The sequence below is a fragment of the Suricata suricatta genome, chromosome X, assembly GCF_006229205.1.
Source record: "Suricata suricatta isolate VVHF042 chromosome X, meerkat_22Aug2017_6uvM2_HiC, whole genome shotgun sequence".
NCBI lineage: Eukaryota > Metazoa > Chordata > Mammalia > Carnivora > Herpestidae > Suricata > Suricata suricatta.
Genome location: NC_043717.1, coordinates 52,289,558 through 52,314,444, shown reverse-complemented (window position 1 = coordinate 52,314,444; position 24,887 = coordinate 52,289,558). Strand labels below are relative to the sequence as shown.

Below are 24,887 nucleotides of genomic sequence, written 5' to 3'. Positions count from 1 at the left end.
TCAAGAGAAGGTCTTGGAAACTTCCACGGTGCCAGACATCTAACAGAGTGCCATGTGGTCATCAATTATCTGCAGTCTGTAAGTTGTCACTAAGCCTTTCTTCTGTGAGAAACTGAGGAAACCTGCCAGACAGCTGGGAGCCCTTATGTTTCAGGGTGAACCGGGACAGGGGTGGGGGACTGGGGAGGCTGCCACGCTTTGGGAAATTACCAGCTACTCAGAGCACTGCTAAGAAGGAGGGCCAGGAACCCACAGTACTCTCTCTTCTCCCCTACCAGACGAAATACCTCCCCTGATGTACTGAAGCAGTGAGGTAGTGAAGTACAGAGCTGGCTTCACTTTGGTGGGGCATGGGGAGAAAGGAAAAAATACAAGAAGGAAAAATATAGCCTTGAGCCTATAGTGCCTAGAGATATGAGCTGATGAGCTGCTGGGTAGGCTTATGAAAATTGAGAATATCAGAGTAAAGTGATATTGGAGCTTATGATTTAAAAATTAATTTGAGGAACGCCTGGAGTGTTCATTCGGTTAAGCGTCTGACTCTTGGTTTCAGCTCAGGCCATGATTTCCCGCGGTTTTGTGAGTTCAAGCCCCATGTTGGGCTCTGTGCTGGCACCTCAGAGCCTGCTTGGGATTCTGTCTCCCTCTCTTTCTGTCTCTTCCCCACTCGCACTGTTCCTGTCTCTCAGGATAAATAAACGTTAAAAATAAAATAAAAATTCCCATATCTAATCTAACTGAAACACTTAAATTGGGTTATAGCCCCATATCATGTATTTATGGGGCATCCACTTTTGCTCCTAGGATGGAGACCCTTTCCTTCCTAGGTTGGTTTGGTGGGCAGAATAAGATGTCCATGTCCCAATCCCCAGAATTTGTGAATATGTTATATTACATGTCAAAGGGGAAATTAAGGTTTGCCGATGGAAACCTTGCTAATCAGCTGACTGTGAGATGGGGAGATTCTCTTGGATAATGTGGGTGGGCCACTATAATCACACAGATTTTTTTAAATGTTTTGATAAATGTTTTGATGTTTATTTATTTTTGAGAGAGAGACAGAGGGAGAGCGAGCAGGACAGGGGAGAGGCAGAGAGAGAGGGAGACACAGAATCCAAAGCAGGCTCCAGGCTCTGAGCTGTCAGCACTGAGCCTGATGTGGGGCTTGAATTCATAGATCGCGAGATCATGACATTAGCTGAAACCAAAAATCTGATGCTTAACTGACTGAGCCACCTAGGTGCCCCTCACATGTATTTTTATAAGTGGAAGAGGGAGCCAGAGTGAAAGAACCAGAGAGATGGCATCCTGAAAAGTATTCAGCCTGTCCTTGCCAGCTTTGAAGGTGGAGGAAGGGGTCTTGGACCAAGGAATGTGGGTGGTTCTAGAAGCTGGGAAAGACCAGGAAACAGTTTCTTCCTTTGAGCCTCCAGAAAGAGTGTAGTCCTGCCAACACCTTGATTTTAGCCCGATGGGACCCATTTCAGATTTTTCACCTCCAAAATTGTAAGGGGGCACCTGCGTGGCTCAGTCTGTTGAGAGTCTGACTCTTAATCTCAGCTCACGTCTTGATCTCAGGATTCTGAGTTCCAACCCTGCATTGGGCTCCAGACTGGATGTGAAGCCTGTTTAAAAAAAAAAAAAAGAAAGAAAGCGTAAGACAGGCACTGACTGGCTCAGTCAGTTAAGCATCGACTTTGGCTCAGGTCATGATATCGTGGTTTGCGGGTCCCACGTTGGGCTCTGTGCTGACAGCTGAGAACCTGAAGCCTGTTTCAGATTCTGTGTCTCCGTTTCTCTGCCCCTCCCCTATTCACTCTCAATCGCTCTCTCTTTCAAAAATAATCATTAAAAAAAATTTTTTAAGTGTAAGATATATTTCTGTTGTTTTAAGCCACTGAGTTTCTCATCATTTGTTACAGGAACAATAAGGAATGAATACACTCTGACAAGGAAAAATAATGCTTTTGAATTTCCCGTCATTGTTTCCAACGTAACTGTTTCCATCCCAGGGCTCAAAGGTAGCACTGGGCATGCCTGATGTCATGTTTATTCCCTTGCGTAGATGGTAGATGATGAGGTTAGAGCAGATGGCCCACGTCTGATCCTGGCCACATGGGCTTTTAGAAGTCCATGTCCTTTCCTTGCCCTCCAAGCCATCTAGAACTTGAGTCTTGACAAAGATCAGCGCTAACAGGTGCTAGATCTACAACCAGGTCTTGCTTCTAGCCATGTCCAAAGATAAGAAGCTAAGGGGAAACACTCCACTACTTATTTCTCTTTTTTTAAGACAGGGAGACCCTTTCCCTGAAGTTCTTCAGCCTATTTCCCCTTATTTATCATGGTCCAGAACTCAGTCATCATACATGGTTACACTCTTACCTGCAAGGGAGGCTGGGAAAATGAGTCCCTGACATTGCTAGCCTCTGCTGTAGGAGAAAGGTTTTTGTAGTAGGAGAGAATGGGAGGGGCATGGCTGTCAGGCAGACAACCAACAGAGTGAGCCAGAATGACCATCCGCCCGAGCTTTAGCCTGCCTCCCCACATAAGCATCTTTAGCTGACTGCCTTGCTCCCTCCCGCACCAGCCATGACACCTGAAATTGCTCTGAGTTGTGGGTTTTCTGCTTCTGCTCTTTCCCACATGCCTGGTCAGATGGCCACCTGGGTTATGGTACAGCTAAAACTCGAAATGGAGAGACTTATGGCCGAAATACCACTTGGAGGTTTAGTGCCAATCCTTAGAGAAGTTTGATGCCTCTACCTTCTGTGCTTGTGGGAGAGGCTGACATTCCTTAGAGGCAGGCAAGAAAGATAAGGTCACCCTCAGGGGGCTTTCCCACACACATAGATACAAGGGAGTTTTCAAAAGCGTCATGCAAAGTTGTGCTTTCTGTTCATCAGGTAGCAGCAGAGGGAAGCAGATGGAAGTGAGGACTATACAGCTTGTAAGAAACTTGCTTCTCAGAGACTGCCTGCACCGAAAATTCCAGGCAGGAACTTGCCAGTCCCTTTCTCCTTCCAGCACCTTCTGGGGGCTGTAGTGGTGATGCTTGTTCAAGAATAAATTTCCCAGGGGTGCCTGGATGGCTCAGCTGGTTAAGTGTCTGACATCAGCTCAGGTCATCATCTCATGGTGCATGAGTTTGAGCCCCGAGTTTGGGCTCTGTGCTGACAGGTCAGAGCCTGGAGCCTGCTTCGGATTCTCTGTCTCTCCCTCTCTCGGCCCGCCCTCCCTCTCTCCCTCCCTCTCTCTCTCTCTCTCTCTCTCTCTCTCCTCTCTCTTTCTTATAAACAAAGAAACAAAGAATAGATGTCCCATATTGGTGGGGCACCTGGGTGGCTCAGTTGGTTAAATGTCCAATTCTTGATCTTACCTCAGGTGTTGATCTCAGGGTCGTGCTTTCAAACCCCACGTGGGTCTCCACACTAGGCATGGAGCCTGCTTTAAAAAATAAAAAAATAATTTGTAAAAAAAAAAAGAATAAATGTGCCCTGTCAGAGACCAAGGTATTGGGAAGTCTTAAGACGCAGGACACAGACTAGGAAAGGAGAGCCCAACATCTTCCTTTTGATTGGAAAAAGCCAAAATGTCACCCATACAGAGAAACCCAGCCATCTGGCCCCTGGGGCTCATGCGAGATGAAGAGAAGGGTTTTGCCGTGAGAGTCTTACTAAGTGGGCTCTTTCCAATCTCCCAGGGGGTATAAATGGCCAGCATGAAGGATAGCTAGGGCTGTCGCATGTGGAAAGGTAGAGAGCAGGGCCACTCTTTCTTTGGAGTCCCCCTAGCCAGGCCAATTGAATAGGCTTTGTATCAGGCCAGCATTTGAATCCTGGCCCTGCCATTTATTTGACGTGTGATCATTCTGAACCTCACTTTACTCTCCTAAGAAATAGTCCTTGTTCATAGCAGCACTATTCACAATAGCCATCAAAAGATAGAAACAACTCAAGTGTCCATTGATGGACCAGTGGATAAATAAAATGTGATCTATTTATGCAAGGGATTATTATTCAGTCTTAAAAAGGAAGGAAATCCTGGTACCCGGGTGGCTCTTGATTTCAGCTCAGGTCATGAGATTGAGCCCTGTGACGGGTTCTGGGCTGACAGCGCGGAGCCTGCTTGAGATTCTCCCTCTTCCTCTGTCTCTGCCCCTCCCCCACATGCACACACGCTCTTTCTCTCAGTCTCAAAATAAATAAGCGTTTAAAAAAAGGAAGGAAATCCTATCACATGCTACAACACGAATGAGCCTTAAAGACACTATGCTAAGTGAAACAAACTAGTCACAAAAGAACCAATGGTTGTATTTATATAAGGTATCTAGAGGAGTCAAATTCATAGAGGCAGAAAAATCGAATGGTGGTTGCCAGGGGCTGAGAGGAGAGGGAAGTGGGAATTTGTGTTTAATGAGTGCAGAGTCTAAGTTGAGGAAGATGAAAAGAATTGTAAAGATGATGGTGGTGATGGTTGTGCAAAATTGTGAATATACTTAATGCCACTGAAGTATACTCTTTTTTTTAATGTTTTATTTATTTTTGAGAGAGAGAGACAGCTTGAGCAGGGGAGGGTCAGAGAGAGGGGGAGACACAGAATCCGAAGACAGGCTCCAGGCTCTGAGCTGTCAGCACCGAGCCTGATGCGGGGCTTGAACTCATGAACCGTTAGATCATGACCTGAGTCGAAGTGGGACGCTTAGCTGACTGAGCCATACAGGCGCCCCTCATCTCATTTTCTTTCTTTTTTTTTTTAATTTTTTTTTTACCGTTTTTATTTATTTTAGAGAGAGAGAGACAGCATGATCAGGGGAGCATCAGAGAGAGAGGGAGACACAGAATCTGAAGACAGGCTGCAGGCTCTGAGCTAGCCGTCTGCATAGAGCCCAATGCGGGGCTTGAACCCACTAACCTCAAGATCGTGACCTGAGCCAAAGCCAGATGCTCAACCGACTGAGCCACCCAGGCGGCCCTGAAGTGTACTTTTTAAAATGATTAAGAGGGCGCCTGGGTGACTCAGTCGGTTAAGCGGCCGACTTCAGCTCAGGTCATGATCTCATGGTTTGTGGGTTCAAGCCCCGCGTCAGCCTCTGTGCTAACAGCTAGTTCAGAGCCTGGAGCCTGCTTCTGATTTTGTGTCTCCCTCTCTCACTGACCATCCCCCGCTCACTCTCTGTGTGTCTCTCTCTCAAAAATAAACATTAAATAAATTTTTAAAAAATAAAATAAAACGGTTAAGATGGTCAACTTTAAGTTATGTGTATTTTGCCACATTTTAAAAAATCACATGCCAGCTACTAAAGTGAAAGTACTCACATTAAAATAATAAGCATCTAGGAGCACCCGGGTGGCTCAGTTGGTTAAGCGTCTGACTCTTGATTTCAGCTCAAGCCATGACTTCACAGCGTTGGGCTCTGGTCTGACAGCATGGAGCCTGCTTGGGATTGTCTCTCTCCCTCTCTCTCTCTGCCCCTCTCGTGCTTGCTCTTGTACTCTCGCTTGCTCACTCACTCACTCGCTTTCTCTTTCAAAGTAAATAAACATTTAAAAAAATTAATAAGCATCTAAATTCAATGACTCAAAACAGAGTCTGATTCCACACTGACATACAATTCTTACTCCATCCCATAATTGTGGGCTGAGAAGGCTGAGAGACATCACATGTAGTAATTCGTGCATCCTTCTTGTATTTCAAAGTATTCCAAATATCCCAGAATGTGAAAGTTTACATAACATTAACTTCAAAACTATCATCTCCTTTTAACCTTTCAGCATACTGAAACCATTTGAGATTTTGAGGGTAATGTGATATTCTTTATGTGAAGAATACATTGTCTGTCATAAAATGGTATCTGTGATTCTTTTTCCCCAGAGATGGTTGAATATTTAAGTGTTATGTAAGTTTTTTAATGAGAAAAAATAACAATATCCTGCCTGGCTTACCTCGAGGTTAGGGAAGGGGTAGATAGGAAAGCCCTGGAGAAGACCTCATCGAGAAAGAAAAGAGTATTCCTTTCTGGTGACCCCTACTTTAAAAAGGGTTAGTGTATCCTTGGTGAGGCCTCATATCTGTTGCCTTGACCCTCACATTTTTTTTAGTTTTTATTTATTTATTTATTTATTTTTTGAGAGAGGGAGAGAGAGCACACCCACTTGAGCAATGGAGGGGCAGAGAGAAAGGCATAGAGGATCGGAAGCAGGCCCTGCACTGACAGCAGAGAGCCGATATGGGGCTCAGACTCATAAACCCGTGAGATCATGACCTGAGCCAAAGTCCGATGTTCAACCAGTTGAGGTCAACTGACTAAGCCACTAGGTGCCCCCCCCCTTTTTTAAATTACATACACAACACTTCCTCTTTCTTCCTGGAAGTCCTGGCAGCTGTCTGCTGCTTCCCTATGTCCCACCGCCCCCCAGCCTTGGCCCTGTGGTCTCTATCTGGGGGCTGAGGCTCTTGAACATCTGTGGCCCCAGGGATTGTTGCTTTTCTTTTCTTTTTTTAATGTTTATTTATTCTTGAGAAAGGGACAGACAGACTGAGAGTGGGGAAAGGGCAAGGAGAGAGGGAGACACAGAATCTGAAGCAGGCTCCAGGCTCTGAGCTGTCAGCACAGAGCCCGAGGCAGAGCTCGAACCCACGGACCGTGAGATCATAACCTGAACTGAAGCCAGACACTTAACAACCGCCCCCCCAGCGATGGTTTCTGCTTTCTCTGAACACCTCACACTTGCTGGGCATCTCCCCATTTCAGCCAGCATCTTCCACTTCCCCCAAACAGCTAGTGTTCCCTGGCACTCTCACATTCCTTATTCTAATTCTCCCACTAAGAAGGTCAAGAGGGTTAATAATTGATGTCAACATCGTGAACTTTGTGACTACTCTTAAATATAATATTCATTAACAGCTGTTATTTTGCAATTCACATCACCTCAACACTATTGTCTAGTGGTTTTCCATGCCTGCTGTGCATTACAATTACCTCGAGAGCCCTGGAAAACCACCCACACCCAGACACCCTCCTTGGGCTAATTAAATGAGGAGCACAGTGCAGTCATTATTCTGCAGCAGGCGTAATTACCACTCCATGTCTTTGTGCACAGTGGGTCCCAGTCCTTGACATGCAAAAAGAATCAGCAGGAGACCTTCGTCAATATCCAGCCCCATCCTTCCCACGCTGAGGAGGGCTTGACAATCATAGTATTTTTTTACATTTTCAAGAAGTCCTTTTTTCCTGTACCCTACTCCCATCTCCACCCCCATTCTTTCTAAAAGCCCATTTTGCTCAAGTCACCATTTCTCAAAATCTACTCTCGCGATAGCGAGGGAGTTGCAGAAAATAGGGGAGTTAGTGACTGTGGTTGGCTGATAATGACTCCCAAAATTTCATCCGGTCCTAAACCCTGGAACCTGTGAATGTTATCTTGTTTGCTCATTTGGAAATGGAGTCTCTACAGAGTAATTAAGTGAAAAATCTGGAGATGAGGAGACCATCCTAGATTATCGGACTGGCACCAAATGCCATCACAAGCATTGTTACAAGAGAGAGACGCAGGAAGATTGGACACACAGAAGAGGGGGCCACGCAAAGATGGAGGCAGAGATTGGAGTGATATGGTCACAAGCCAAGGCATGATGACCAGCAGCCACCAGAAGACAGGAAAGGCAAAGAATGAATTCTCCCCTAGGGCCTCTGGAGGGAGCGCGGCCCTGCCGACAGCTCGACAGACTTCAGGCCTTCAGAATGTGGGAGCGAAAATTACTGTTATTTTAAGCCCCTCGGTGTTTGGTCACTCCTTACGGTGGCCCGAGGAAGTTGAGACGGTGGCCAGATAAGTTTGATCACTCTTGTGGTTATAGCTGAACTTCACAAAACATTTCCTGCGCTAACGGGCATTTTTTCCCAAACAGGCCCTGGACGAGTACTCCCCACAAAACGCGCCTCGTGCTCGGCCTCGCGCTAGCCAGCAGCTGTGACTAAAAGTCACAGCATTGCAGGCTGGGTGTGCAGGACCTTGATGCACAAGAGAGTGATAGCCACGCACATACACATCACGTATCTACCTTTTCAGAACCTATCGTGCATTCATTTATAAACTCATTCAGTAAGTGTTTATGAGCACCTACTGACACATATATCAGAAATTCTTCAAGCCATTAAAGATGTAGTGATTTAAAAAGCAAAAACCAGGGGCACCTGAGTGGCTCAGTCGGTTAAGCGTCCAACTTCAGCTCAGGTCATGATCTGGCAGTTCATGAGTTCGAGTCCCACACTGGGCTCCATGCTGACAGCATGGAGCCTCCTTAAGATTACCTCTCTCTCTCTCTCTCTCTCTCTCTCTCTCTCTCTCTCTCTCAGTCTCAGTTGCTCTCTCTCTCAAAATAAAAAAATAAATCAAATAAAAGAGGTGCTTATATGGGATTCAAACCCAGGCCCACGGACACCACTGACTACATTTAAAGTCTATTTACTACTACCATGGTACATAGCTTCTGTTGGACTCCCACTGAGGTCCTCAGAGCCGGCCTGGGCCTTTCTGTACCAGTGTAACAAACGGTGCCGAGGGCCAGAAGGCTGGAGATCAGATCGGCAAAGGGCACTTCTAGTCAGCAACTGCCCTGCAGAAATTACGTCAGTCTATTTCGGTGTTTAGGAGGTAGACATAGGGTACAGAAACTTCTTGCTTCCTCCCTGGGTCTTCTCACCTCTCCTTTCTGTCCCGACCCATCCCCTGGGGCCCTCAGGGCAGAACCAGGGGATCCAGAAAAAGGGAGTTTCTGGGGGTTTTATTTAAGTTTATTTATTTATTTTGAGAGAGAAAGAGCAGAGGAGAGTCAGAGAGAGAGGGAGAGAGAGAATCCCAAGCAGGCTCTGCACTGACAGGGAGTAGCCTGACACAGGGCTCAAACTCTCGAATTGGAGTTACCAGAGTCAAGATCAAGGGTCAGATGTTTAATAGACTGAGCCACCCAGGCACCCCAGATAAAAGGAGTTTTTATGGCTTTGTGCCTCTGGGCTGCACTTCTAGATCCTGGATAGAGGGTAGAAGTCAGACAGACATGAGCTAAGCATTGGAAATTTGGGGTATGCCTGCAACACCACGTGGCTCTGTTTGGCTAGGATATAGGATGTCCAAAGCATGGTGAAGAATCAGGTTGGGCAGGACATTGACGCCAGATCATGGAACAACCTTCATTCTCGGGGCTGCTGTTTGTCAAAGCATGTCAGGCAGATGACTCATGTTTTGGGATAGTAATAGCAGTGACGAGAAGGGGTGTTATGTGAGAAAGTAAAGACTCCGTGTCAGCAAGCTGGAACTCAAAGAAATTAAACAGATCTCTTTTATCTTAAGGTGTGTGCGTGTGCGCGGGCACGCATGCGCGCGTGCACAGGAGGGGCAGTGAGAGAGGGAGAGAGAGAATTCTAAGCAGGCTCCATGCTGCCAGCACAGAACCTGACATGCACAGAACCATGAGACCATGATCTGAGCCAAAGCCAAGGGTCAGACGCTTAACCAACTGAGCCACCCAGACACCACAAAACAGATCTTATGATGCCAGACTTCCCAGACCTGACAAGAGGGCAGAGGACAAGCTGAGGCACCACTGCAAATGCCATCCTCATGGTGAAGGTGGACCGAAGACTCACCAGAGGCAGACTGGGCTGGGAGCAGTCAGTCAGTGCTGTGGATTCTGGCTCTGAACCGCCTTCTCTCCCTGCCATGCCCCCCTGCCACCCTAAGTTCAGCTAATACTCTCCCTCCACCTCGTTTCCCTGGGCCCACCTGCCCCCAGACTTTCTCCCCTCTTCCACCTCACTCCCCCTCCTCTTCGCCATCCCATGCTGGGCCTCCTCATATGCAAGTGCTCCTCCAGCTATACTATAAGCTACAGTAATATATAGATATTCTGGGTAGTTATGTGAAAGACCTCCATTCACTAGCAAATATGCTAAAAATCCATCTGAATTCCACAGAGGGTTTGTGCTAAGCCATCCTCCCAAAAAAATCTAGAATTTTTAAAAATATCGTTTGCTGGGGTTTTTTTTTTTTTTTAGACCCAGACAGGCTCAGCTTTGAGCTTTACCACTCTGTTGATTTCCATAGTAACAGCCCCCCTGTTCCAGACTCTGGTCCTTCATCTTTTGTTCTGGCACCCAACTGTGGAATGCCGGAGGTGCGCCCTTGTCCTGAGTGCTGCCTTGGTTTCTACCCCAGTCCCGGCTCTGATTCAGCCACTCTGGAACCGTGGCTGGGGATTTGGATAAGAAGCAGCACACTCCAACGCCAGGCCCTGCCAGGGGTGAGCTTCAGGCTCTCCTGTTTTTCTTAAATTCACATGATGGCCTCTTCAAACCTGAGGTGGTGTAGGAGAGTGCTTACAAGTGTGGACTTTGAAGCCAGACTGCTTGGTTTCAAATCCAACCCCTGTCACATATTAGTTGTTGAGCCATGGGCAACTTACTTATTTGAGTCTGTTTTCTCATTTCAAAAAAAATTGCTTTTAATTTTTTTTTATGTTTATTTTTGAGAGACAGACAGACAGAATGCAAACGGGAGGGGCAGAAAGAGAGGGATACACAGAATCTGAAGCAGGCTCCAGGCTCTGAGCTGTCAGCACAGAGCCCAACGTGGGGCTCAAACTCACTGACCAAGAGATCATGACCTGAGCTGAAGTCAGACGCTTAACCGACTGAGCCACCCGGACACCCCTGAAAAAAAATTTTTAACATTTATTTATTTTTGAGAGAGACAGAGATCCCGCCGAGTGGGGGGATGGGGTAGAGACAGAGGCAGACAGAGAATCCGATGCAGGCTCCCTGCTCTGAGCGCAGAGCTGAATGGGCTCAAAACCCAGTTCCTGGGCTCAAACTCGGGAACTCTGAGATAATGACCTGAGACGAAATCAGTGCCCAGCTGCCCAACCAGCTGAGCCACCCAGTCTTTTTTAAAAAATTGGAATATAAATAGGGGTGCCTGGGTAGCTCAGTCGGTTAAGCATCCCAAGCTCGATCTCAGAATCACAGGTTCAAGCCCCACATTGGGCTCCACACTGGGCATGAAGCCTACTTAAAAAAAAAAAAGAATATAAATAGAACCTATGTCAAAGACTTGTTATGAACATATGTATGCATAAAGGTGCTTCAATTAGCATCTGGCACACAGTTAGTGCTACCTAAGCATTACCAGTTAATACTGTTGTCACTCCTGCCCATCTGTCTCATCATCGACAAATATTTTGGCTAACTCAGGACTTAATGTGGTATTCTGTGAGTGGGAAACTTTAGGTATCACAGAGATAGTCTGATGTCCCCTCAAGCTCCTTTAAAGTCCCTCCCCCCAGAAGCAACGAGGAACTTCTAGACTGGTGCATTCTGCACCCACAGCTCAGAGTACACAGCCCCCGCCCCCCAGCCAGGCTCTTCATCTGGGAGGGATCTCCTGCCCCACTACCCAGAAAGACTTGGGCGCTGCATTCAAACGGGCACCCACGCCCCCACAATCAAAGACATCAGCACTCTGACCAATTCTGCAACTAAGGCAGGGTCAAAGCTTCAGCCTTCCAGGCTGGGGTGTGAGGCACCTCAATGCAAATGAAGCTGCCCCCATGGGTGTGCCCGGTCCCAGGAGCACCTCAGCAGCCACCAGGAGGAAAGTAGCTAACAGCTCATACATGGCACTAACCACGTGCCAGGCATTGTTCTAAGCCCCTTTACATGTACAGCAGGCTGCCTCTTCGCATTCAGAGCAGAAGCCAGAGCACAGAGAAGTGACATAAATAACCTGGGCAGACTCATACAGGCCAAGGACTGGCAGAGCCAGGGATCCGAGCCGGTGTATTCCGCAGCCCACATGCTTCACACGCACGGCCACACCGACCCACGTGGGGCCAGCTCAGCTCTGACCATCGGGCACCGACGCCTATGCCTCTGTGCATGACTCAGTGCCTGGTTGGAGAGATATGGGCTCAACACTAATAGGAGGCAGGGCCTAGACCACGGCAGCCCCACACAGGACCTGTAGACAAAGCCCCCAAGGCCAACACTGTAAGAATATGAGTCTGAACCAAACAGATGCCATGACAGGCTTTGTTTCCCCTCTAAGCTAGAAGGCCTAAGGTCAGTCTCTCCGGAACCATTAGGCGGTTATACCATTACCCGGCAAAAGCAGACCACTGCGGTATCCAATCAGGAAAGGCCAGCTACCTCTCCCCACATTCCTAAGGGTGAAGCCTGCAGATGGGAACTTTAGATAGGACCCTGTTACCTAATGTTAAAGTTAACCCGATAGTCACCAAATAAGACCCTGAACTCGCTCTGTAATTGGTTAATTTCAAAGATACCCTAAATGTTGTAATTGGGTCCCGCCAAAAGTAACGAACACCCTGGACAATGTGTATGGTTAGAGCTACTGCCAATGCTCTTATACAATAATGATTGGATGTCACAATTTCTTGTAACTCCCCCTTCCCAAACCCCATAAAAACCCTACTCAGCCCTTGTTCGGGGCTCACAGCATGGATCCACTGCGCTGGAAAAGTCTGTGAGTCCGAGTTCAAACCCGTAATAAAGCCCTTTGCCTTTGCATGCGTGCCTTGGTCTCCCTGGCGGTTTCTGGTTTGGGGGTGATATTAAAATCTTGGGCATTTCAACACCACACCCTGTTGGGATTTCAGGAAATTTGTTTGGCTAGTTGAGGAATTTCCCAGAAGTCCCAAGCTTAGTCCAGGCAGGTAGGGTTCAGACTGGATCAGGCCCACCACCAAGAGGCCTTTTGCAAGGTCCCAGGAGGGCAGCATAAAGCACACCTGGGGACATTCCAAGGTGAGGACCCAGGGAGGGACACGAGTCAGCAGTGTTTGCTCGGTGGATTACCTTTGGGGTGGGTGCCATCGTTTCTAGGGTGCGGCTTTTCCTATTCCTGGGAGCCCAACAGCAGCCAAGAGCTCCAGCCCAGACTGCCTGTTCCTCAGGGAGAGAAGCCTTCCTGGCAGTGGCCTCACCTAGTTTGGGGTTTTTGTTTTAAGCTTATTTATTTATTTTTGAGACAGGGGGAGAAAGCGTGAGCAGGGAAGGGCAGAGAGAGAGAGAGAGAGACACGGAATCCAAAGCAGGCTCCAGGCTATGAGCTGTCAGCACAGAGCCCAATATGGAGCTCAAACTCACGAACGGCAAGGTCATAACCTGAGCCAAAGTCGGACTCTTAACCAACTGAGTGACCCAGGTGCCGCCCACACCCAGTTTGGCAGGACTACTTCTACTTAGAAAAAAGAACTCTAGGCTTTCCTCTGGGGACACCCTCTGAAGGACACACGCCGCGATCCTTTCTCTTCAAGCAGTCTGACCCAGGATGGGGTCACCCTGAGAGCTCCAGGCAAAGCCTACATACTTTGAGGGGCCCTGAGTGGCTTGGAGAAGGAGCCCTCGGGCTGCCGATGCGTTCCACCTGGAGAGCAGATAGCTCTTTCCTTCCTGGCACAAAAGGCCCCAAGGGAAGTTGAGAGGAACTCAAGGCTGAGGCGTTGGAGGTAGCTAGAGGGAAAAGGGAAGAAGCCCAGGATTCGGAAGTAAAGTGAGCGTGGCTGGGAGAAGAAGTAGGGACCAAACTGTGGGAGGGGTTGGTGCTTCTGGGGATGAAGCCAGAGGCCACAGCCAGGGAGCCTTTGTTCACAAACAGCCTTGCCCCACCCCACCCCTTCCTTCGAACAAGGCTTCTAGGCTGGTCCTGGGAATAGCATGTGATGCCAAACCTGTCCTGCGTGAGAGAGGTTCTTTCAGTAACACTTATTTTGATACAATATCCGGCGTACAGAAAAAGTTGCAAGAATAGTACAATGGACTCCCTTACACCCATATCACCAATTATTTGCATGTTGCCACGTTTGCTTTATTCTTGGTGCATCTTCTCTTGCTTGGTGTATTTGTTATCCAAGTCATACATAAGTAAGTTGCCGATGTGACAGCCCTCCAGCCTTGAATATCTCAATGTGTCTTTCCTACAAACAAAGACGTTTTTTATGTTGTCAAAATTAGCAAAAAAGTAAGGACATAAGGGTTTTTTAAAAAATCTCATCTCCGGGCCATATTGAAATTCCACCAAATGTTCTCGTTTTTTAACTTACTTTTATTTTCCTTTTGGATGGCTTAAGAAATTTTTTTAAGTGTATTTGTTTATTTTGAGAGAAAGAGAGAGAGAGAGTGAGTGAATGCAAATGGGGGAGGGGCAGGGAAAGAGGGAAAGAGAGAATCCCAAGGGGGCTCTGCATTGTCAGCTCAGAGCCCGATGCGGGGCTTGTACTCAGGAACCATGAGATCATGAGCTGAGCTGAAATCATCAAGAGTCAGACTCGTAACCGACTGAGCCACCCAGGCGCCTCCTCCTCTTTCTTAAAAAAATGTTTAACATTTATTTATTTTTGAGAAACAGAGAGACCGCAAGCAGGGGAGGGTCAGAGAAAGAGGGAGACACAGAATCCGAAGTAGGCTCCAGGCTCTGAGCTGTCAGCACAGAGCCTGATGCGGGGCTTGAACACACAAATCATGAGATCATGACCTGAGCTGAAGTCGGATGCTGAACCGACGGAGACACCCAGGTGCCCCGCCCCTCCTCTTTTTTTTAAGTTCATTTATTTATTTTGAGAGAGAGAAAGAGAGATCACAAATTGGGGAGGAACAGAGAGAGAGAAAGAGAGGATCTTCTGGATGGCTTTTTAATCATTCAGCTAATACATGAATACAGTCTCTGTGTAAAACATTACAGATAAAGCCAAATAGTCCTCTTTGAACACCACCCTCAATCTCTGTCCCTCTAACCTGAAAAGGTATTATAGATTATAGTGTAATGGGTAAGAGCATGAGTCCTCTGCCACTTGCTGGCCGTGTGGCTTTGAGCATGTTCCTTAAACATTGTGTTTCTGTCATCTGTAAAGTGGAGATGATAGGACTAATAATGCCATAGTTACTACATCGTTATGGCCATCAGAGAAATTCATCCCAATACAGCTCTTAGAATAGTGCCCGGCACATAGTTAAGTAACCAATAAATGTCAGCTGTTCTGTTCCAATGTTTATTTATTTTGGTTTAAGCAACTGAGCCACCCAGGTTCTTTTCCAATGTTTATTTTTGAAGGAGAGAGAGACAGCGTGAGCAGGAGAGGGGCAGAGAGAGAGGGAGACACAGAATCTGAGGCAGGATCCAGTCTCTGAGCTGTCCGCATAGAGCCTGACGTGGGGCTCAAACTCACAGACATGAGAACATAACGTCCCACGAAGTGGGACGCTTAAACCACTGAGCTACCCAGGGGTCCCTGCATGCTGTTCTTATTATCCTGTTTGACCTTCTTCCGTGGGGCAACCCAAGGGAATGCGATGACCAGACGTTGAGCCTACTGATGACTTTCTTCCAAGGGGTAGCCCAGCTCTCCAGTGCAGAAGGACGTACCCCCAAGTGTTCACTGTGGGAGCAACCGGGACTCAAGAATCTACCAAGGTCAAGCTTCCATAGTTGGATGTGTGTGCATTAGCAATGTTGCCACCTGTCCCTCTGGAGAGTGTGGACAGTCCTGAGCTGAGGTGGAGGCCCAGGTACAGGGCGGGATGGAAACAGATGCAGGCCGACCCCACACATGGGGAATTTTTTAAGCCAGGCCTTCCAGGGCTGGTCTGTAGATGGGATGGAGACGTCTGAGAGCAACACAGACTCTCCTGGGGGCCGTTGCAAAAGGTATCATGGACTTAGCAGATTTTAGTCTGGTCACCCAGGTCTCTCATCCTGGAGGTTCTGGTGTTTCTTCTCCCTGGTCAGTGAGGAGGAGCAAGGCGCGAAGAATCGGATGTGGTGAGCTTTACCCAAAGCTCACTCGGGGTCACAAGCGCCACTGGGAGAACCACCTGCCCTCACACAAGACACCTGGTGGGGACCGTGTGGTGAGTAAGGTGTGGCTCTTAGAAGAACTGCTTTTAGGGGCGCCTGGGTGACTCCGTTGGTTAAGATCAGGTCACGATCTCCACCTGGGTTGGAGCCCCGTGTCAGGCTCTGTGCTGACAGCTTGGAGTCTAGAGCCTGCTTCGGATTCTGTGTGCCTCTCTCTCTCTGCTCTTCCCCTGTTCATACTCTGTCTCTCTTTCCTTCAAAAACAAACATTAAAACATTTTTGAAGAGATCGTGTGTATGAAAGTAAAGGCTTGCAAAATGGAAGCTATTTTTAGATCACTGTGCTTGGGTCCTGAACTACTACTCTCCAGCCCCCTCTAACCCCCTTTCTCACACGTAACTACTTTTGCAGCCAGACTGACTGCCCCTGGCCTGACAGTCTCTTCCTTATGTCCTTGCCTTGGCACCTGCTGTTCCCACTACCTGAATTGCCTTGGCAGATGGTGGCGATGTCCTCCTGCCCTGGTCCCAAAAAGAATGAGTGCCCTGCCACTTGGAAAATCACCCGCAGGGGCCTGGACTGTCTACAGTCTCTACTCTGTGGCCTCAGCACTTAGAATGGCCTTGCCTCCCCGTAGGGCTTAGAGCTGCAGAAAGCAGCTGAGGAAGAGGGGCAGAGAGCGGGGCGGTCCCCCGTGCCTGGGTCTCATTATGACTTAAGCTCTCTCCTCTGGGGAGAAGGGTCAGCAGAAGGAATCCCAAAGTCCCAGCACTGTCTGGGACGGACCCAGACCCCTTCCTGGGGCTAGGATTCTGGTTAATCTCGTGTAATGAAGGCCCTCTCACAACCTAGGCCACTGGCTGAACCCCACAGGAGGCTCGGGCCTCCCTGGGCCTATTCCCCTGACGGCCAGGGGCTTTTGGAACAGGGTCCCCAGGGGACACGCCGAGGATCTACAAAAGAGGCTTTGAGGCAGCAGATGCTGAGAAGAAAGGGGAGGAAATGGCCCCCTTCCCTGGTCAGCCCAACAGAGAGCTGTATAGAGGCCCTCCTTCCTGTGAGGGACTGGGCCTGGGGCTCAGACTTCTTCGCCTCCCATCTCCCCAAACCACAGCTCAGAGGTGTGAAAAAAAAGAAAAAAACAGGGGGATGGGTGGCAGAGAAGAGACAGGTGCACATTTCACACCTTGACCACAGGTGGGGCCCGGAGCAGCTTCACTCTGACTAACTTCCTCCTCAAGCTTCCCCAACCGGTTGCTCAGGAGGACAGAAGCAGGGGGGCACATGTACCAGATCTCTGAGGGCAGGGCCCTGGCTAGGTGGGTCTCCCCAAGGGCTAGGCCTGCTTCTGACCTGGTCTGGGGGCTGCTTGGGACCCGGAGAAGAGGGTCAGACAAGGGTCTGCCTCGGCACCACGACAAAGTCCCCTCCAAGGCATCTGAGCTAAGAAAGATAGCTGGGCCGCCACAGACCTGCCGTTCTGAGGCCCCAGAAGGGCTGATCTAGAAAGTAACCAAAATGAGGAAGAAGCTGCTGCTCACCGGGCACCTACCCCGAACCCAGCACCTACACGTATTGTCCACAGTCCACATAGCAACCTCATCCCGTGTGTCCTAAATTTCTCCCTACTCTTCAGATGAAGAAACTGAGGCAGAGGAGTGAAGTAATTTGCCTGAGATTACGCAGCATGGAAGCCAGAGGATTAGGCAAGGGGCAGCCTTTCTGGAGGCCAAGACCACGGTTACATGCCCCCAAAAGGCAGGCACATTCTATCCCAGGGCTCACCTGACAGGATAGTCCCCTAGTCACTATGCTTGTACCGAATATCCCTCTCACTCTGCATCCACCTACTACGTGCTTTCAACCTTCGTTATCTCAGTTCATCTTATAACGACCCTGTCCAAGACACCGACTCAGACAGGAATGTCATCTCTCCAAGGTCACACAGCTCGAATTAGGGGCGGGGGGGTCAGAGCTGGAGCCAGACAAGTTCAGTTGTTCTTCCCCCCACATCTGGGCCAGGTGGGAGTAGTGACAGTGGTCGGCCCCACAACCCAGGTTGGCCTATGAGGATATGGCCCAGCTCGGGAAAGCTCCCTGTGCCTTTTCAAACCTCCTGCCTGACCTTCTCTCATTTCTCCTTTCCAGTAGCCTCGGAAGCTGGGGAGAAATGTCCCCATGTGACCAATGGGGACTAGGGCACGGGAGGGGACCAGGGACCCCTAGACTTTGACAGTCCACACGGACCAGTGACGCTCGAGCTTCTCTTTGGAGGCCCCACACACCGATTGTCCACTTTGGCCGGCACAAGATCCTTCCAAATCTATCAGCTTATATTCATCATCATTTCATAAAGATCCATTTAATACCAAAAGGGGATGAAGAGGACATAATTACAGAATACAAGACCCTCCTTGAAATTGAACACACAGAAGGGGCACCTGGGTAGCTCAGTGGCTAAATGTCTGACTCTTGATTTTGGCTCAGGCCATGATTTCACGGTTCGTGAGTTCGAGCCTCACGTGGAGCTTCATGCTGACAGCATAGAGCCTGCTTGGGATTCTCTCTCTCTCCCCCTCTCTCTGTTCCTCCCCTGTTTGTGTGCTCTCTCTCTCTCTCTCTCAAAATAAATAAACATCAAAAATGCCAAATTGAACAGAGATTTTTTTTTATTATTATCCTCACTTCTCTGACGTGCAGAAGCCCAGGGATGGAAACTCTTCCAGACCAATGGCCAGAAACCGTCATCTCAGCTCCCTTTCCTCCTCACCCGGTCAACTCCTACCCATCCTAACTGCAGAGGCTCCTGGAGTAGCCAGTCCCCACCACTTGCACTGCTCGCGACATTGTGCAGGCCCTCAGTTCCTCCGGCCCAGACCCTGCAGTTTGACCAGCTGTTTAGAGCATCTCCTGCGCACAGAAGGTGGAGAAGGTGCCAGCTGCTTCACCAGTGTGTGTCTGGTTGAGAAGTTTGTAGCGAATCCCAGGCCTGAGCCTGGAGGCCCTGCTGAAACACTCTGACGGAGAACCAGACCCCAAAGGACTGGTTCTGCCTCTTTCCAACTCTGTCTCTGTGCCTCTCCTTCTCCTGTGGGTGGGAGAGAGGGAGAGAAGAGACCACGTAGTAGAGGAAAGTCAGCGGTTGCCCTTCGCTGCTGATAAGGAGAACAGGGCAATGGGGAGGGGAGAAGAAGGCAGAGGGCCGAGGGCTGGGAGAGGAGAGAGCCTCTGTAGCACACAGCCATAAAGGGCCTGATTTGCTCTACAAATGCTGTTTACACCTTTTCCTTGAAAGTGAGTGGGCCCACATACTCTTCCCCAGCCCTCTTCTCCTTCCTCTCAGAACTGCTCTCGTGAATTTGCAGTGTCTCCAATCCCTAATTTTGTTTTTCTTTTTAATTTTTACTTTTTGTTAAGACTTTATTTTGGGGTGGGAGCGCCTGGGTGGTGCAGTTAATGGAGCATCCGACTCTTGGTTTTGGCTCAGGTCATGATCTCACAACTCATGGATTTGAGCCCCACGCTGGGCTCTGTGCTGGCAGCGTGGGGCCTGCTTGGGATTCCCTGTCTCCCTCTCTCTCTGTCTGCCCCTTGTCTGCTTGTGCTCTGTCTCTTTCTCAAAAGTAAATAAATGAACATTTAAAAAAGATTTTATTTATTTTAAGTAATCTCTCCACCCAACAGGGGGCTTAAACTTATGACCCCAAGATCAAGAGTCACACGCTCCACTGACTGAGACAGCCAGGTGCCCCTCCAGTCCCTGTTTTAAACTTCTAGAACAAATAGCTGTATCCAAAACAATATGGTCTTGCTTTGTGTGTGTGGTTTTTAGAATTTACATAAGTGGTGTCAAATTCCACATGATGTTCTGTAACTTGCGTCTTCTACCACGTGGTCGTTCGATTTTCTAACTCCAGCCATGTAAAAATATATAGCTGAGTTCATAGGCTTTTAATTTAACTGCATGAATATATTATAGTTTATCATAACTTACGTGGTTTATCCACTTAAAAAAATGGAAGGCAGTGGGATGAGCAGTCAAAAGAGAGTCAGACAGCCGTGAGTTCAATCCCAGCAGCCACCCTCACTTACTATGTCTGCTGAAGACCTTTCACCTTTCTGGATTAACCATGGGGATCACCTCCCACCCCCACCTCGCAAGAGATTTGTGTGGTTTGAATGAGGTAGTGTCAGAGAAAGCACCTAAAGCACTGTCTAGCACATACCAAGTTCATTACTAGTAGTTCCCTTTCCTCATCACCTGTTGAGTATCAGGAGGGGCAATAGTGGAGGACGTGATGTACTGTGAAGGCTTTCTTCAAAATATTTTAGTTTGGGGCACCTAGGTGACTCCATCGGTTGAGCATCCGACTTTGGCTCAGGTTATGATCTCACGGTCCGTGGGTTTGAGCCCCACGTTGGGCTCCGCGCTGACAGCTGGGAGTCTGGAGCCTGCTCAGATTCTGTGTCTCCTTCGCTCTCTGCCCCTCCCCTGCTCATACTCTGTCTCTCTCTGTCAAAAATAAATAAACATTAAAAAATTTTTTAAACGTTTTACTTATAGGGGCTCCTGGGTGGCTCAGTCAGTGAAGCATCCAACTTCGGCTCAGGTCACGATCTCACGGCTCATGAGTTCGAGCCCTACATCGGGCTCTTTGCTGTTATTGCAGAACCTGCTTCAGATCCTCTGTTCCCCCCTCTCTCTCTCTGCCCGTCCCCCACTAGGGTTCTCTCTCTCTCTCTCTCTCTCTCTCTCTCTCTCTCTCTCTCTCTCAGAAACAAATGTTTTAAATAAATATTTTAGTTTTTAAAAAGGTTAATCTCTTTCACAGACTTCAGACATTTATCGTAGCAATGTACAATTATGCAAAGATCCATTCCAGGCCAGGACAGGTGAGCATGGTTCCACCAGCACAGAAGAAGTTCTTGTCCCTGGCAGCAGGGCTGCCCTCCACCTCCCAGATGCTCTGCTTCTCCTTTAGGTACCCCCCCCTCAAAGGACCTGCCCTTCCCTAGGCCCCAGGCTTATGGCCAGTTCCCCCCAGCTCCGCCGGAGCACCGCCCCAGAGGAGCAGGCCAGAACAGGCATTCCTGCGGCCTCAGTTCTAGGGAGCTCTGGCATAGACAACCCCATGGAAGAGGCTGCCGCCGACAATCATGTGAAACCCTCACTTCCTCTGTGTAGCACAAGTTCCCGACCACAATCACCAAAGCAGAGGGGCAGGCAGCACGCAGCGCCCAAGGCAGGGCATCGGCCCGGCAGTGGTCCTTGAGGTAAGTGCTGCTGTCCAGCCAGCTGGCGCGGGAGCTCGAAGAGGAGGGCCCGGGATACTAAGGGAACGGAAAGGCAGGCCTGGCCCATGAGCCAGGGCCACCAGAGGGCTGGGTGACTAGGTAGTCGACGCAGGGCTTGTCATAGCAGGAGCCCCTGGACGGGGAATTGGGAACCCGCCTCTGCCACAGCCTTGACCACAGGCGCGACCCTTCCCCTGTCTGGCTTCGGGGCCTCATCTGCAAAATGCGAGAGGTAGAGGCTTACCGCTGCTGGCCTGCAAGGCCCCCTTCAGCTCTGACTTGGAACTTATGCTTCCATGAGGGACTGAACTGGCACCGAGAGTGCTGGCAGCTCTGGGGTAACACACAGGGTGATGGGATCTGGAATATTTCTACCCGAGCTTGGTGGGGAGGGGGCCGGGGGTGGCAAGTGGCATCCCTGTAGAGGAAGGGAAGGACAGGAACAGAAAGCATGTGACAGGGCTGAGGGTAGGACTTCGGTGATCTGTGGAGGGGCTCCATGGGAGGCAGGAAGTTGGGACTCTTAGACAAGGGCTAAGGAGGGAAGTGGGGGGCCAGTGAATGACCCGGAGAGGGGACTGCAAGGAGGTGCCTGGGGAGGCAGGTAGCAGAACTAGGCGTGGCAGGGAAACAGAAGAGCCAGCCAAGCCACGAAGGAAGGGCGAGGAGAGGGGCCAGGGAGGGCTCCTGGCACAGGGGTGGGAAGCCCTTCCTCTGGCCCACAACCCCCGGGCTAAGGGGATGGCCAACCGGGCGACAGAGAAGCCGCATTTGACTTGGGAAGTCGCCACTCCAGCACCTGGGCTGGGCACAGAGTCCACTAGGCAAGGGCTTGGAGGAAAGGCAGGAAGCAGGGCCTGCCTGACAGAAGAGCGAGTCGAAATGCGAAATGCCTTCTTCCGTCCCTCCACAGATGAGTGAGCGCCAGGTGTTCGAAGCCTCTGAGCTTGCCTTCTTACTGGAAAACTGCAGCTCTTCCTATGACTACGGAGAAAACGAGAGTGACTCCTGCTGTGCCTCCCCGCCTTGCCCCCAGGACTTCAGCTTGAACTTTGACCGCACCTTCCTGCCCGCCCTGTACGGCCTCCTCTTCGTGTTGGGGCTGCTGGGCAACGGCGCGGTGGCGGCCGTGCTGCTGAGCCAGCGGGCGGCCCTGAGCAGCACCGACACCTTCCTGCTCCACCTGGCTGTGGCCGACGCGCTGCTGGTGCTGACCCTGCCCCTCTGGGCGGTGGACGCGGCTGTCCAGTGGGTCTTCGGATCAGGCCTCTGCAAAGTGGCGGGTGCCCTCTTCAACATCAACTTCTACGCAGGGGCCCTTCTGCTGGCCTGCATCAGTTTTGACCGCTACCTGAGCATCGTGCATGCCACCCAGCTGTATCGCCGGGGGCCTGGGGCCCGCGTGACCCTCACTTGTGTGGTTGTCTGGGGGCTCTGTCTGTTCTTTGCCATCCCGGACTTCATCTTCCTGTCGGCCGGCCGCGACGAGCGCCTCAACGCCACCCAGTGTCAGTACGACTTCCCGCAGGTGGGCCGCACGGCTCTGCGGGTGCTGCAGTTGGTGGCCGGTTTCCTGCTGCCCTTGATGGTCATGGCCTACTGCTATGCCCGCATCCTGGCCGTGCTGCTGGTCTCTAGGGGCCAGCGGCGGCTGCGGGCCATGCGGCTAGTCGTGGTGGTGGTGGTGGCCTTCGCCCTCTGCTGGACCCCCTACCACCTGGTGGTGCTGGTGGACACCCTTATGGACTTGGAGGCCTTGCCCCGCAGCTGTGGCCGAGAGAGCCGTGTGGACGTGGCCAAGTCGATCACGTCAGGCCTGGGTTACATGCACTGCTGCCTCAACCCACTGCTCTATGCCTTCGTGGGGGTCAAATTCCGAGAGAGTATGTGGATGTTACTTACACGCCTGGGCTGTCCCGACCTGAGAGGGCAACAGCGGCAGCTGTCATCTTTCCGCCGGGACTCGTCCTGGTCTGAGACCACAGAGGCCTCCTACTCAGGCTTGTGAGACTGGATGAGGGGGAGGGGCTCTCCTTTCGCCACACAGCCTGACCACCCCCACATTCCAGGCACTTCCCTCCCTCTCTCCCTCACCTCACTCCCCACGCATGCTCCAGGGATTCCCTGGTGGCCCCTCACCGCCTGGTCTCCCAGGGAGGCACCCCCCTGGCTCTGGGGGCTACACCGCTGCCGCTCCTTAGCCGCCAAGCCCTGCTGCCACTTCAGAGGTGGCCGCCCTGGTGCCCTTATGGCCTTGGCTGCCAGGACCCCACTGTCCTTCTTATTCAGTAACTAGACCTTGGTCTTCCCCATGTTCAGGGAGCAGGAAGCCAGCAGCATAGCAGAAGCTGTCCCTTATAGGGCCTTGACTCAGGCCTCCAACTCAGCAGCGACCACAGCTGTGCTCCCCAAGGCCTCTGTATTTGCTCGTTTAATTTTTTTAGATCTAAAATTCTGCTTAAAACTTTTCAATAAATGAGATCAGGACCAGAGTGTGTTGGCCGTGCATCATTTATATCCAGCCCTACCTAGGTAGGCTCTGGGTGTGCGTTTCCTGTTCTTGCCTGGTCCCAGATCTATGCCAACCAACGTTTCTTGCGTTAATGCCTACATCGAGCCCCCTCCCTGCCCTCCTGGGTACTCCTATCACTCACAGGGAAGCAGTCAGGCACATGGGTGCAGGTTAACAGTTCACTGGACGGCCAAACACCACTTAGGCATAATTTGGGGGAAGGGCCTTCGGACATGGCAGCAAAACCGCAGTGCTTCCTAGTACAAGTGGTCCCAACTGGCTAGAGTTAAGGGTTTGGGTAAGAGAAGGGTTAGAAATAAAGACTCAAAGTTGGCTTGGGATCAAGTGATGGTATCAGAGTCCAGCCAGATGACTGGAGCCATTATACAGGGCAGAGGTGATACAGGCTCTTTCTCACATAGTGACATGGTCCTGGACGAAAAGGACCAAGGTTGGAGGACTTGCAGACAGTCATTTGCACACGAGCCACCTGGAGGCACAGGTGGGGGACAGTGGAGGTGGACATGAGTGGAGGAAATGACCAGGGCGCCCCAGAAGGGTATCATCAGTTCCCCCTAATTAAGCCACCAAATGCCACGATCCACTTTGGCACGTCAGCTGGGCCTTTGCTGACACTGCAGACGTGGCTGGAGGTGGGATCGGCAGGGAGGGACCTGCGGATTTAGCCAGGGAAGCCTGTACCATCCTGCACACACATCCAATCTCTCAGACGTGCGGTCAGCCTTCAATGTGTGGCCACTAAAAGACTCGAAGCATCTGCAAAATGAAGGAAGGATAGAAGGAAAAGGACAGTAGAATATATCCTGCCCATAAAAAATATCTGTGATGCTAGACCAGTAAAGATGTTTATGGGGAGCTGAGGGACAGGTCCCCCGGTGTCTACCCTCAAATCCCCAGAACTTATGTTACCTTACATGGCAAAAAGGTTGCTAATAAGCTGGACTTATAAGTAAATTCTCTTGGATTATCTAAGTGGGCACCATGTCATCACAAGGGTCCTTCAAAATGAAAAGAAAAAAAAGGGAGGAAGGGAAGTAGGGAAGGAGGGAGAGAGAGAGAGAGAAATGTTGTCGGCTTGGAGGATAGAAGAAGGGTGGGGGGCCAACCAGAGAAAGTAAGTGCCCTCTAGATGTTGGAAAAGATGAGGAAATGGATCCCCAAACCCCAGCACCTGTAGAGAGAAACCCAG

General features: G+C 50.1%; 1 protein-coding gene across 2 annotated transcripts; it reads left to right on the top strand.

Annotated features, from left to right (window-relative positions):
• CXCR3 (C-X-C motif chemokine receptor 3) lies at positions 1-23,657 on the top strand. 2 transcript variants are annotated; one of them, XM_029930140.1, is made up of 3 exons: positions 1-78; positions 21,056-21,144; positions 22,079-23,657. In XM_029930140.1, exon 3 carries the CDS (start codon positions 22,079-22,081, stop codon positions 23,171-23,173), a length of 1,095 nt encoding a protein of 364 aa, XP_029786000.1. In that variant the 5' UTR covers positions 1-78; positions 21,056-21,144; the 3' UTR covers positions 23,174-23,657. The 2 variants fall into 2 exon arrangements, with proteins under 2 accessions (XP_029786000.1, XP_029786001.1); XM_029930141.1 differs by lacking the exons at positions 1-78; positions 21,056-21,144 and adding an exon at positions 21,159-21,503.
• Positions 23,658-24,887: the final 1,230 nt, after the last annotated feature.

Excerpts from the sequence above, each read along its gene's own strand:
- CXCR3 (XM_029930140.1), top strand. The coding sequence starts at position 22,079 with ATGAGTGAGCGCCAGGTGTTCGAAGCCTCTGAGCTTGCCTTCTTACTG.